General features: G+C 36.5%; 1 protein-coding gene across 1 annotated transcript in view; it reads left to right on the top strand.

Moving 5' to 3' along the window:
* The first annotated feature begins 2,458 nt into the window (after positions 1–2,458).
* The window catches only part of LOC131062778 (F-box protein SKIP31), an 84,366-nt gene continuing 71,966 nt past the window's right edge, over positions 2,459–14,858 (top strand). Inside the window, exon 1 of the mRNA XM_057996509.2 lies at positions 2,459–2,903. Coding sequence (XP_057852492.2) covers positions 2,763–2,903 — 141 coding nt within the window. The 5' untranslated portion in view covers positions 2,459–2,762. The remainder of the gene's footprint in view (positions 2,904–14,858) is intronic.

Below are 14,858 nucleotides of genomic sequence, written 5' to 3' on the forward strand. Positions count from 1 at the left end.
TTCTCAAGCCAACCACTTGAGGTAGTGTGATTCTCCTCATTTTCTTTTAGTTAGTTTGGTTTCATTAATTTATATATTCACTGGATTACTGTTGCTTTCTTTACTATTGTTAATTAGTTCATGAATTATATTAATGTAGTCATTTAAATAGTGTCCTAGTTGCAACCAAATTATTATAGTGTTACTCGCAACCACAACTAAGTTAGTCTTCAAGTAACCTGCAGTATTCACTATATAACATGATTTCCATAACCTATATCATTATGCTTTCTTAATTAACATTTCTTTCATGCAAAGATAGAAGGATTGAGAAACCTTTGTTGCACATATAGTGCCAACATCGTCCTAAAGTTATGTCCCTAGTTGATAATTAGATGAGCCTCCATTTAGGACATTCAATTATCTTGTTGGGCACTCCAACCGGGCTAAGTGCATGAAATTTTTCACCAACCATATGTATACAGTGGAGACCAATTATAAATCTTGAGCGTGCTCTTCATTGGATTGTATATCTTTCATTGTTGAGCTAAAATGTACCACATTAACGTTAAGTTCTCTCTTCCCTTTCTAACCATACATTTTTTTTCTATATTTTAAGATTTTGATCTTTAATTTATTTTTGTAGTGTCTTCCCTTTTTATCAAAAACCTATGCATAATATTTTTCATTTTATTTTTTTATCCACTCATTGAAATTCAAAACAAATTATATTTTTACAATCTATACTCTATTCTATACACATATATTTTTTTTATTAGTTTCCAAAAAATAGGGGGGAGCATGCTTATTTTTTGTTTTTTAAAGATGTGTCTACGTAAAAAATAATAATAAATCATATATTCATTAAAAAAATAACAAAAAAATAAAGCATAAAATAAATGATATTAAAGCTAATTTTCACACTAAAGTGATTTTTGGAATACTTAAATCAACTTAAGAGTTTAGGGGGAGCACACCAAACACTATGTTAGCTTTTTTTGAAAAAAAACATGAGCACTTTGTGTGCTCCCCCTATTTGAATCTCTTAATCTCCACCATTTCAAAAAAATAGTACTTTAAAAAGTAGGCTCAGAGCACTACGACTCTTATTCTTATCATATCTTTAAATTTTGAGCATAACTATCTTCAATTTCTCATCCAAGATCAATTCTCATTGATTTTCGAAAAAAAATGGTCACTTAAAGACTCCCTTTTGGCCTCCCATTGCCATGCACATACCCTAGAGCAACTAAAGGAAATCTTGGTTTGTTAGAAATAAGTTGCCTAATCAGGAATTATGATGGCACTATGGTGGGTGTAACAACAAAATGCTTCTAATAGGAACACATAAGAAAGCTGAATTCCAAGTAGTTTTATTAGGTCTTCAAATGGAAGTTAAACTTGGTTTAAAGCACTTCATTATTGAGGTGGATTCTCTTATAACCATCAATACCATTAGAAATAATAAAGATCCAAACTACAAATAAATACCATATTTTATTGCTACCAAGAATTGATGAATAAATTCAATGAGTTTCAAGTAAAGCATATATCACATGGCAAACATTAAGGTTGAAGATATCTATTGTGGCAATTGATGGTTGGAGAACTTCCAAACGACAATGAAGCAAACATGTGGTGTAATATTGCTAGAGAATATCTTTCCCTTTGAATGATGATACATTAAATTATAGTACATTTTAGATGAGTCATTCAATCCTTTCACTTGTGGGAAGCCCCTACAAAAGTAAATGAATGGACTAGTGAAAATGATGAGAATAACTCTCGTTTTTGCGGCGAGGTTTGTTTAAAATGGGAAGGATGCAATGACCAAGACATTGGAAAATAGATACCATTATGTGTCTCATAGTAAATTTGAGAATAAAGCGATGAACCATAGGCACTAGCTTAACATAAACACTGCCTCTATGTTCATTGCCAGCATCAAAGGACTATATTTTGATGGTAGTAGAGTAGCAAACAAAGTTAAGGTGGCAGTGAGGTCTAAAGAAAATTGTGGTTATTTTGATGTGGGGTTTTGGGTTTGTCTTAGGTTAGGGCATTTGGCCTTCCTTCATCCCTTCTTCCTTCGGATTGCGGGTGCTATTCATTATTTGCATGCTTGGTGGAGATGAATGAGAGTGTAAGAAAAGAGAAAAATAAGGTTTATAATTTCTCAAAATGGTTGTAGGGTTAATTCTTTAGATGTGGATTGATCCTTCATTTTTTATCATAAGAAATCAATTTAAATATACAATTATATGATTTTATAAATTCTATAAAAATAATTAATGATAAAATTTTTAATTAATAAAGATTTTAATTATTTTCAATAATTTTATGATTTCATTAATAAATATAATGCCCTATTTTAGAATTATAATAAAAATATAAAATTTCCAAAAAAAAAATAGTAATTCACGAAATACCATCTAATGTAGATGCTGAATTCCATTCTCTCAATTCAAAAAAATCCCAAAAAAATCCAAAAAAACCACTTCCCCATAAAATTCTAATTAAACCTACCAGTTTTTCCTGTCTTCCCATAATATTAGAACCTAAGCAACTCCGCACAGGGTATTATAGTCCAATCGAGACCGTCTTTCAGAGGATTATTCATTTTTTAGTTTGATTAGGGTGGTTCTAAGATCATTAAATTACGAAGAAAGATAACTAGAGAGATCCTTTATATGCTGATGGTTTTCTTGCGCCCAGTCCGGTTTCTATTTGCGGATCATTAGACGTGCACTATAAAGACGCTGTACATGTAAATTGTATCTACAATGTCTTCGGTAGAAACTGATAATATTATATTAAAGGGCAGTGAAGATGACGAAGATGATGACGAAGAATTGCTTGCTCAGTTTCTCGAAGCAGAGGTGCTTGCCGAAGATGTCTATGAAAGTACTCAAGATTTAAACCAGGTTGGTATTTACACTTTAAAATTATATAGTTTTCAGCCATACCCACATTTTGTTTTGCTTATTTTTTGTTTGCATTCAGATTGTACAGACACGATTTTTTATTCCAGTGATACCCACATGTTTGAGCTTTTACATCAAGTAGTTTATAACCCAATTTTAAATTACAGAAGTCTAGCTATACTCCATTGTATTTTTCTTGTTTTCAATTTGCATTCAGATTCTACTGAAACAAAAATTAAAATCTTAATTTCAGTAGTACCCACATGCTTGTACAGATCCATATTTCAGTGATACCCATATGTTTGTGCAGATCCATATAGCAGGTTCTTAAACCACTGTCAAATTTATAGAATTTCAGTTATATCCACATTTGATTTTTCTTGTTTTTAATTTGCAGTCAGATTTCATAGACTCAAAACTCATTTAGTAGCATCACATGTTAGTACGGATTCATGAGGTAGATTTTGAAGCTAATTTTAAATTATATAAGTTTAGCTGTACCGTTATTTTAGTTCTTTTTCTAATTTATACAGACCTCACAGATTAAAACCTTTATTTGAGTAATACCATATGTTTTAACAGACGCGTTTCATTTAATTGGTTCAATTCAATATTTAATACATGCAATCTTTATAATTGCTTGTTATTGTTTGGGCATCGTTTGGGCTGATTTTGTTCCGAACTGATATTTCCCCTTGTCCTGTTTAAACCTTATTTAAAATTTCAGCTATATATGATTCTTAATATGTTAAGCTATATTTGTAGATAATTTAAGGCGGTGGCCTTATAAGTTATAAGTTATAAATGATCCAATGAAATAGTTAATGCATACGAATCTTTAATACGCGTCGCCTTGTGCAATATTGAAATGGTTTTTACACCTCCTAAGTCCTGGTCAACAACTTTTGCCTTTTTCCAAATTGAAAATTTACAGAACTTCATTAAGTTGTTTTATATTTCATACATTAAGCTATCTTTCTAGATAATTCTAGGCCTTTGATTGAGTGAGTCAGGATGCATATAAATTCTCAATTATACAAACACAACAAATGGGGTTCATCACGACCACAAGCAACTGGACCAGATTACCTAACTGCATCACTAGTGATCCAGATTAGGGAGATCTAATCTATTTTTATAGAACAATGCAACAAACCTAGAGCTAAGCACAATGAAACATTAGATCATAGCAAGAAGGATTTAACATCTAACATACAGTATATTAATTAGATAGTAGGATAAAAGAACAAACTTCCTATTTATATAGGAAGAAGCCCTTTATAGCTAGCTTTAAGAGAAGCATGTGAAGATGTGACCGATCTTGGTCTACACACCTCTAGCTGTGATAGCGGTAAAGGATGAAAAGCTCACAATCTGAGACAGACGTGTTGTGACTCCTTGCATCTCCTTCTTGTCCAGCTTGCAGAATGACCTATGGTGTGCAGGAGGCTGAATGATGGATGGTATAAGAATGTGACTGCAATCAAGTGAAGCTGTAACGGAGGAATATGTTAACAGATGTGAGCAAGAAGGGAGTTGAATGCAGCAACGAGTAGAAATTCCAGTAGCATTTAGGTATGGGAATGTAATGTTATGGAAAAGGGAGGGCTGGGAGTGCTGATATAGTCAACATTGGGTCCAAACTAGCCTTTATGTGCATTAGAAATCCAAACGGTTGTTTCAAATGGTCATACATGGCAAAGGGTGGTGGCACTATGGGTCTGTCTGAAAAACTGAGATGTAGCCACAAATGGGCTCCTTGGATCACAAGGAGGTCTCCAGGGTTTCTGAAAGACTCAAAATTATGAGCGAGACTCAGAGGGAGGTAGGGGGAACCTCTGCACAAAACCAACCGCAATCATCAGGAAGAATTTGGCTTTACAAATAGCAGTTTCTATTTTTTCGTATCTCTAACTTTTCATATTTTTTAGTTAAACAAAGGTGATTGATTTGCAGGCCTCTTGCACATAAACTAGTACAGTACAAAGGAAACTGCATTTCTGATCTAATCATGATCGTTTGTGGTCTCAATGACCAATCTAAGAGAGGATAAGAATAAATTAATGATATCAAGTTTCCACAATCCCTCCAATAGTTTCTCTCTTTTTTTTTCTCTTAACATAAAACCAAGCTTAAGAAAAATAGAAGCTTGTTCATGTTTTAAATAATATAATTTCACAATAATACCTCCAATAGGTCTGGAAATGCTAAATGCAAAATAACCAAAGATGAGTTACCCCTTATAAGAAGAGTTGCAAGGTTTGACAACTCTCTTTGCCTTGATACGTGAATTGACATAGCTGTTATGGGCATAGATGTGGTGCGGCATGGATATAGTGTGGATATCATGCTTGCCTGTAACTAAAATGCCTTTTTGGGCTGCACTCGATTCATTTAGATGCAACATTTATGCCCTTTGTGCTGTATCCTGTTAAAAAATAAAAAGTAAGATAAAAATAACTGTTGTTTCTGTGAAAGGGGTCTCTTTGCCTTGGGGGTTGACCATAGTGGTCTGTGCCTGGGAGGACCCTGCAAAGCAGGAGACTTCCTCTGTGGGGCGATACTCTGTTGCCCTTGGGTGATCAGTGGATTTGCAAAATGTCTCTCAACTGCCCTGAGGATGGCAGATCGCCCCCATGTTCTGCAATAGAATAACAGTTAGTAGATTGCCAAAAAGAAACTAAACCTAAATCCTTAATCCTAAACTTAAGAGGGTGCCCCCCACCATAAAAAGTTTACAAATATGCTACTTCATGCTTTTTTACAATCACCAAAAGAAGAGAGGAAGACGAAGAGGAAGAGGAAGACCCTGGCAAACTGTAGAAATAAGTCATTTAACTTTAAAAACAAAAGAAAAAGGTGCGTGCACCATGAAAGTCCCTGTGGCCTTGAAGGCTTTAATTTGGCTTTGATGGCTGTGGCTGCCCCTAAACCCCTGAACAGGAGGTACTCTTAAACCCCATGACAGGCGCTGCCCCTCACCCTGCTACATGTTGTTGCCCCCAGATCCACTATGGTTTTTAAAAAGCAAAAAATAAAAAGTGTCTTTGGCTGTGTTGGATTAAATCCTGAATAAATCGAATTCTATTTATACTTTTGGTTTCCCGAGTTAACCCTGGTTCTGACTGATGATCTATGGTTACGAAAGTAAACATAATAATCTTAGTGAAAATGCTTGGATTTCACACGTACATTTGCACTAGAACTTGTCGTGGACCTCTTTGTCAAGTTCTATTTTCTAGTGAATCCCTTGGGAACATGCTGAAGCTCCTGATTGATATTATAATATGATCCATTCAAAATTTGGTTGGCTTTGGTGTATCTAATGGCTAAATACCTGATTTTTTTCTCTAATATTTAATATTATCTAATTTTTTAATATATAATTAATTATTTAATTTATTTTTTATTCACCAAGTGAGGGTTAGGGCCTCTCCTATTTATATATATTTAATATAAAAAAGATTACATTGATTAACCATGTAGTGAATTGACTAGTTAAAGAGACTGTCACAAGAGCAGAAACCAAAATACTAAATAGACAACTCTAGAATATCCACAAAATTAAACAGGGCTAGAAGAATAGAGAACATCCAGGCCAACAGAAAAACCATAAGTTTACCAGTTATAAAAGACGCTGGAAACTATCAAACACCCCCCCCACCAAAAAAAAAAAGACATCATTTGAGGACCTGTTGTGACGTCTTCACACATTGCCCCATTGCAAATGGGGACCCCCACTTTTTTGCTTTTTAGGGTAGATGTTTTGCTTAGGTTGCCTTGGTTTAGTGGTAATTTCCTAGTGTTTGCCTAATTGCTATTAGGGTTTTGAATTTTGAATAGGATCAAATGCGATTAAAATGTCAGATGTCTAGGTGATCCTAATTTTGTCTTAGTGTGGACTTTTGAGCGTGATTGAGTTTAATGTGTCTAAGTCGGTGATATTTTTTGTGCCCAAGGGTTAAGAGGTCCTTTAGGAGTTATTTTCTTGTTCCTAGGAGGTAATTCAAGTCAAATTTGCACTTTATCTTGATGGAATCCCATTTTCCTCGCTCAAATTTTGATAAATTTGGCTAAGTCCTGATGCGTTATGATGAAATTTGAAGTGTCCAGATTGTTTTGAGTGGAAAAATCATTAAATTCCCGATGAAAATCCATGTTTTAGTGGTCTAAAGGTCAAAATTCCTGATGGGAGGTGCTTTTCTCCCCACATTTCCAATGACCCATGGATTTCCCCAACTCAAAATCCGGATGGGAGATGAATTTCCCCCAAATTTCCGATGGACCCTATTTTCCCCGATTTAAGTTCCTGATGGAGGGCGATTTTCCACCAGGCGACCAAAATTTTGAGGGCGATTTTCCACCAGATGGCCAAAATTTTGACTAAGTGTTGGAAATATTCCCGATGACCCACGTTTTTCCCCTGGAATGCAAATGAACTTTAATGCGGGATGAAATTTCCTATCCTGATGCAGATCAATTTTTCCCAGGACAGTTTGTGAACGGATTTGATGGATTTTTGTGCAGATGATTGTCTTGATGAATGGTGAATTTCCCCAAGGGTGACTTCTGATGAATTTTGATTTGGATAATTGTCCAGATGGGGATTGATCTTCCCCCAAGGTGAATTTTTGGACTTAATGAATAAATTGAACTGATTTTTGGAGTCCAGATGGATGGCGATTTTCCCCCAAAGAGCAATTAAGGTGATTGATGATGATTTTGAATCTGGATTTTTATCTAAATGTAAGAACCTTAAAAGGTCCTCAACTGAGACAACTGACGTTTAACTGAACCTGTTGCGTTTCAAGTGTGTTCTTTGCCAATTTGTAGCAGCAAATATAATTTTGACAAACGTAAGCACAAAAAGCAACTATAGGGAAACGCTAGAAATCAATTCTAATTCAGTAATAAACTGATCAAACCCTTATTACATGTATTCAACCTTTATTTACCCTCAATACATAAACAGACAATAAAAGATAGGAACTGAAAAATACCAAGAATTGTTGGAAACCCTTATTTCTTCCTTGCTGGTCATACACAGTCCATTATGACAGCATGCTATAACTCACTCCAGACTGACCCAAAGAGCTTGCATGGTAGCTCAATGGATGACTCTAGGCTAGGCGCACCTTCTCCTTATTTTGTTTATTTTTTTGGATCCTTCCAACATGCAAATCGCAGCCCCTTAGGTGATTGGCACTACTCCCCAGGCAGCCGTACAGCCACTGATAAACAATCTCTCATGGATGCCTCTATTTCCCTCTTGCTGCTGCAGCCTAATACTGGAGAAAAGGCGGCGCCTCTTTGATTAATAAGCACAAACTTGGCTCTTGAATGAAACCAACTGTAAGAGCAAAGATCAACTGATATTTCACAGCCTCTGATGCTGTTGTACAAGAATCCCACGTTTTCCTGTACCGATACCTCTGATCACTGCAGAAGAATCTTCTGCTGAAACCCTTGGCCAAAAACTCCTCTCAGAGCTCCAAACAAAAATATCAAAACTTAGCATAATGAAAAGAAGACCTAAAATCTTCTTTAATCTTCTCCATTTAGGGTTGGCGCGATTCCCAAGAAAGGTGCGATTTGGCCTTTAATGATGTTTTAACTTTTATTATTTATTTTTGACTATTGAAGTGTCAAAAAATAAATCATCTTCCATTTAATATAAAAACTGGCCCCATCTGATGAGAAATAGACCCTTACTTAAGTTATAACTTAAAGTGACTTTTAAAACATTAAAACATTAAAATTCGCCATTTAATATTTAATTAAAAATAATTAAATATTAATATCTCTCTAAGTATTCATCAGAAATGCCTGCCGTCTGAACTGGAGACTGCCAACCCATAATCTGTCCTTGCCCAACCTACTGGCTATAAATAGTAGGACTGCTAAAAATAGAAAGTATCTCAAACGGAGTCCTGGAGACCTCAAACGAAGACCAGACCTGGAGTGCTTGCTCTGAAGGAGGTGAATCAAACTCTGGAGGACCCTCTACCCAACCTCATCAGTCTACGAGGGTCAGTGATAGGCTAATCTACTCAGCTAATAGATGTCAACTAGAAGGGGACATCACACTAAATATGGGGCGATTTTCCCCAATCGGCTCAATTTTGTCGAAAATAAACTAAATTTAATGCAAGTGGGCCCAAATTTAATTTTATTTTTTTGATAGGTAATAAGCCGTAGCCGAATAATTTTATTAATTTAAAAATATTTTACAATCTGGTTCAGTGTGGGCACTGGTAGGAAAGAACCGGGTAAAGAAAATCTCCGGTCTTGCCCAAGGAATTTCTTCCTAGTAGAGCTATTTACAGATAATGCATGAATTGCTTTAGGCATTATTGCCTAACACCAGTATAGATAATCCATGGCTTTACCAAGGAATTTCTCCCCGGATACAACATTAGAAATACATATACTACATTGTATTCTGCCTTAAATACATCTCCTACTACAGAAGCAATTACTTCTTTGTCGGCCTCTAATTTCCTTTCATCCATCTTCTCCTATCCTTGTCTCCACATTCATCCCCGAGTTAGCACCCATACGACTCATTCTCCTACTTGCAATGCTGCCCTGAAATGCTGAAACCACTACACTGCTCCAGAACTTGTTAGACAGATTAGAATGCAATAAATAATAACTACTGCCCTCTTTTCTACTACACACCTTAAGGAATTTCTTCCCTTAAACCTTAGAACAACAAGTAAACTTATTATTCAGAAGAATCCTACCTGCAAAAGTTCAACGTCAAAAAGAAGAGATCATCTGCCCCTTAATGGTGCATTTGAAAGATAGAAGGCATAAAGATCCTAATCATGTTGATAGTGAATAATTATGTCTCAACCATAGATTGATATCTTCAATCTTAAAATGCTCAAAAGAGAGGGAAGCTAAATTTGAAAGACCTTCATATCCTCATCTTGAGGCTGTATTTCATAAGGGCACTGATTAATCATTTAAGCAGAACTTAAATTCCCCACCGACATCAATCAAGAGCAAGAATAATCGTCTCATCGGTATATCACAAACAATGCAGGTGAATATTGATAAATGACATGTTCATAAAACTTTCTGAATAAAAGTACCGATCTCTGTCCCTGCAATAAAATTATCGGAACAAAAGGAAATTCTACTCCAATGAACATAGCAAGCTAACAGAGCATATTGCCAGTGAGTACCAAACTTTGGATGAATAACTGCCTTTGCATATAAAATCAGACCAGACGAAGAATTTCTGTGACCAGATTTATTCAATCTAAAAATAAAAGAGATTAAATTCAAAATATATATATACATATAAAGTAACACCTATAAATATAAAAGAATATCTATATATACACACACACACACACAAATGAGTGAAAAAACATCCACACACACACACACACACACACAGATATATATATATATATATATATATATAACATTCAAAAATGTGTAAAGGGCACAAACACATAACATGATATATACCAGATTGATAGATTAACATATCTACAAGATTATAATTCCGATAATGCTCATAAAACTCTCTTAGAGCTTGTCTATAGCCTCATTTTCAGAAAGACTGATAGATACTGTGTATGAAGTTGTTAAACTAACACATAGGTCCAAAATAAAATGAGGAGTTTGTACCCTAACAACCATAATTGACAGATTCTAGGAGTTATACCAGTCTTAACAAAATGCATACTCTTGCAAAAGCAAAAGATTACTATAACCTAAAGTGGGAACCTCAATTAGGTTTCGAACCATGGAACTGGGCAGCCGTCATAGTCGCGGTCCTTGAAGACTCTACTTCCACTTTGTCTTCACTAGCCTTCTTATTATGCGCCGCCCCTGAACACTTCCTAGCATCCCGAAGGTGAGAAACCCTGATTATTACAGGGGGTAAAACTTGAAAGTTGCCCAGCTCCGCCTCTGGAAATTTCGATGGGGGCTCAAATCCTTCAGCTCTCATGTATTCAACCCACCATTGGGTGCCCTCCGCTGGCTTCAGATACAACCACTTCTGGAGGAAATCAATTTTGCGCTCCATTATTGATTTCCTCTCTATGAATTGTTTCCTATCCTTTAATACCAGAACAGGGCGACGAACAATTCCCTCCTTTCGTAGTTCGACCTTCTTGCCCCTTTCCAACTCATAGTCTTCAGGAAAGGGGATCCTCAAATGTTGTTGATTCTGATGCTTGTTCACATAATGGACATCTAGATGGACCTTCAAAGCCCATTTTAGTAAATCTATCCGCTGTTAAGATCCTTTTTTGGAGAGCAACCCAAGCAAATATGCATGCCTTTGGCCTTTGGCAGGCATAGATTGTTTCAACAAAGTTGTGTCGGGAGGGATGTTTCAGGGTGTTGGAGTCTACTGTTTAGAAGCTTGTAACCTTCCTTGACATTATAAGACCCTGTGTTAGAACCCGTCCAGACCAATTTGTCCCCATTCCTTATCAATATTCTCCTATTTTTAAAAAGTTTTCTAAAGGCCTCTCTTTTCTGTCTAGGGAGATTCAGATTGTCTAATGACTTCCACCTCCACCCCAATGCAAGGTCATTATTTGGAAATTCTATGTAATCTTTAACATATCTTCCCCATAGAGCTGTCAACCTATCTTTTACAATTGAATTGTTCATCTGCCCTTCCAAGGCCAGATATCCACCCCAAGAGTCTTCCCAGAAAAGTGCTTGATTTCCTCTAGCAATGTCCCAGGATAGTTTTTCTAGAATTAAGTCCCTATTGTCCAAGAGGAGGTTTCAAAGCCTTGACCCTCTAGGGGGATTAGCAGTTCTGAAAACACTCAAAGGGTCATTGGCAGAAAGGTATTTATACCTGAGGATTCTTACCCACTTAAGGCTGGGCTCCTTGTACATTTTCCATATCAGTTTTGCTCCTAATGCTTGATTTTGTCTAGCCAAGTTTTTAAATCCAAATCCTCCGTCCTTAATGGGTCTACATATTCTATCTCATGCTATAAGAGCCAACTTCTTCTATTCAGAAGCCCCATTCTAGTAGAAGTGCTTAAGTTTCCTATCTAGCTTCTCCTTGACCCCACTTGGAAGAGGCATGCAAGACATTTGGTATATGGGTATCGCAGATAATACAGTTTTCAACAAAGTTGCTTTCCCTGCCATGGAGAGCCACTTATTCTTCCAAGATGCTACTTTCTTGTCTACCTTTGACAATATGTTGTCCCAAAGCTTTTTGCTTCTTTGCCCTTTATCTAGTGGGAGACCTAGGTACTTGCAAGGAAGATTGCCCTTCCTATATCCTAGGATGATGCATATTTCTATTTCTAATTGGGCAGGGTTGTTAAGGAAGAAGATTTCAGATTTAGCTTGGTTTAACGATTGTCCGGATTCCTTTGAGTATTTAGTCAAGATTTTCTTAAAGTTCCTAGCTTCTAGTTTTTTTGCTGCTCCCAGAAGCATTGTATCATCAGTAAATTGCTGATGTGTGATAGGTTCTATGCCATTGGTTATTTTAATACCCTTTATCTGGTTATTCGTATGTGCCTTATCAATAGTTTTCCCCAATGCTTCAACCATAATGATAAATAAGAAAGGGGAGATGGGGTCCCCTTGCCTAAGCCCCCTTGAGATTCCAAAAAAACCCTTCGGAGTTCCATTTATTAATATTGAGATTCTGGGACTAGATACACATTCAAACATCAGATTGATCCATTGTCTGGAGAATCCAAATGCCTCAAGGCATTTGCATAGAAATCTCCAGTCTACCTTATTGTATACTTTCTTAATGTCAAGTTTGACTAACATACCTGGCTTATGGTTCTGTTGTAAAGAATGAATCACTTCCTGAGCAATAATAATTCCATCAAAAATGGATCTGCCTGGAACAAAGCCTGTTTGTTCTTCAGATATAATGTGAGGGGGAATTAGTTTTAGTCTATTAACTAATGCCTTGGATAGGACTTTATATATAGTATTGCATAACGAGATTGGTCTGAAATTATCAAATGATTCAGATATTTTCAATTTTTGGAATTAATGCAATGAAGGTGTTATTAATTTCTTTAAGAATTCTGCCAGAGTTTCTAGCAGCTTCCAAGGCTTCTACTAGCTCATCTCCTAAGATGTGCCAACACTTTTGGAAGAAACATGCTGGGAATTCGTCTGGTCCTGGAGCTTTGTCAGGATGTAGTTGAAATAGAGCAGTTTTGATTTCTATAGTTGAGAATTTGCTCTCCAGAAGTTGGTTCTGTTCTTGAGTTATCAGCTTTGGGATATTAGCTAGAATCTCAAATTAGGCTGCTAAATTAGAAGCTCCCCAATTGTTGTATATATTGTTAAAGAAATGCTCCACTTTTGATGCTATCTCCTTAGGGTCCTCTAGCACTATCCCTACTTCATTCTTAATGCTACTAATTCTGTTTATATTCCTACGTTGTTTGGTGTTGTTATGGAAAAATTTTGTGTTCTTATCTCCTGCCTCCAGCCATGTTTCCCTGGATTTTTGTTTCCAGAAGATTTCCTCCTTTGCCAGTATATCTGCATAGCAGCCTAATAGTTCCTTTTCTTTTAGGTATTTCTCCTGATCCATTCCATCCTTAATAACCTTCTCATTTAGCTCTTCCAGTTCCATCTCAATATTTCTTTTGGTTTCAAAGATGGCACCAAACTGTTCTTTGTTCCATTGCAATAATTTCCTTTTAATTGCCTTTAGTTTTGAGATAAAGTAGAACAATTTAGATCCTGTAAACTGTTCCTCATTCCACCAACTTTCAATATTATGGAGAAAGCCTTCATTCATCATCCACATTTTCTCAAACTTGAATGGACATTTCTTTGGACCCGTATCCTCTTCAATGAGAAGAGATACCGGGAAGTGATCCGATCCAGAAAATGCAAGGATCTTTGAGCTCAGGTTAAAGGGGAATTGAGGAAGGCGACCTTAGCTTTTCCTCTATCTGACAGAATCCAGATCTCCTATTACTCCAGGTATAATTCCCATTGGTGGCCTTGATCTCCAAAAGGTTATTCCTTTGCACCCAGGCTCTATAAAATCTTGCAGAGATTGTGGTTCTCTCCTAATTCCACCGAATTTTTCTCCAAGGTTTAGAATAGCATTAAAGTCTCCTCCCAGTATGATATTGCTATTATGATGTTGCAAGCAGAAGTTTTCTAGTTCTATCCATATCTCTCTCTTTTTATTTGATGGAGTTGGTCCATACACATTGATCAAAATACCACTGAAGTTGCTTTGATGATTTTGAAGTATCCCTGCTAACCAATGTTTATTGGTGGCTAACCTAGTAAATGACACTCTCCTAGGGTCCCATATGATACCCAGGCCGCTTGAAGCTCCATCAGCTAGCTCGCTATCCATTTGCCAAACTCCCAACTTCTTCTTGAATAGATCTACCTCATCTGAGTTTAGTTTTGTTTCCTGAATGCAGATCACTTTTGCTTTCCAGATTGATATATTGCGTTTGATGATGCACTGTTTGTTAGGGGCATTCCAAGTTATGATCTTCATGGCTCATTGGGAAGGACCTTCCCCTTCCCGGCATTAAAGAAATTAGTTAACTTTCCTTGGTCCTCTGCCAAGCCATCCTTTGCCCTTAGATCATTCAAAGATCTCCTGCCTCTTCTCTTGTTCTCTTTAGTGCAATCAGGGCTGTCTTGGTTTTGGCAATCTTGCTTGATGCCTAACACTCGAGGCTTCTCATTTGGTGCCCAATCTTTACTGATTACCATCTCCTTCTCCTCCATCTGCTCAAGCTGGATGCCATCCTCATTAACCATGACTGGGATATCAACCTCCTCCTCACCAACTTCTTCCCTATTTTCCGACTCCATCATATTTAAGATTTTATTAATTAATTCTTGTTTCTCTGCTACTACAGTCTTCTGATCGCCTTCATCCTCATCATTGAATCCTAACAGATCATATGCAGCGTCCAATTCTAGGGGGATATCCAAACC

Source organism: Cryptomeria japonica, chromosome 9 (genome assembly GCF_030272615.1).
Source record: "Cryptomeria japonica chromosome 9, Sugi_1.0, whole genome shotgun sequence".
NCBI classification, from domain to species: domain Eukaryota; kingdom Viridiplantae; phylum Streptophyta; class Pinopsida; order Cupressales; family Cupressaceae; genus Cryptomeria; species Cryptomeria japonica.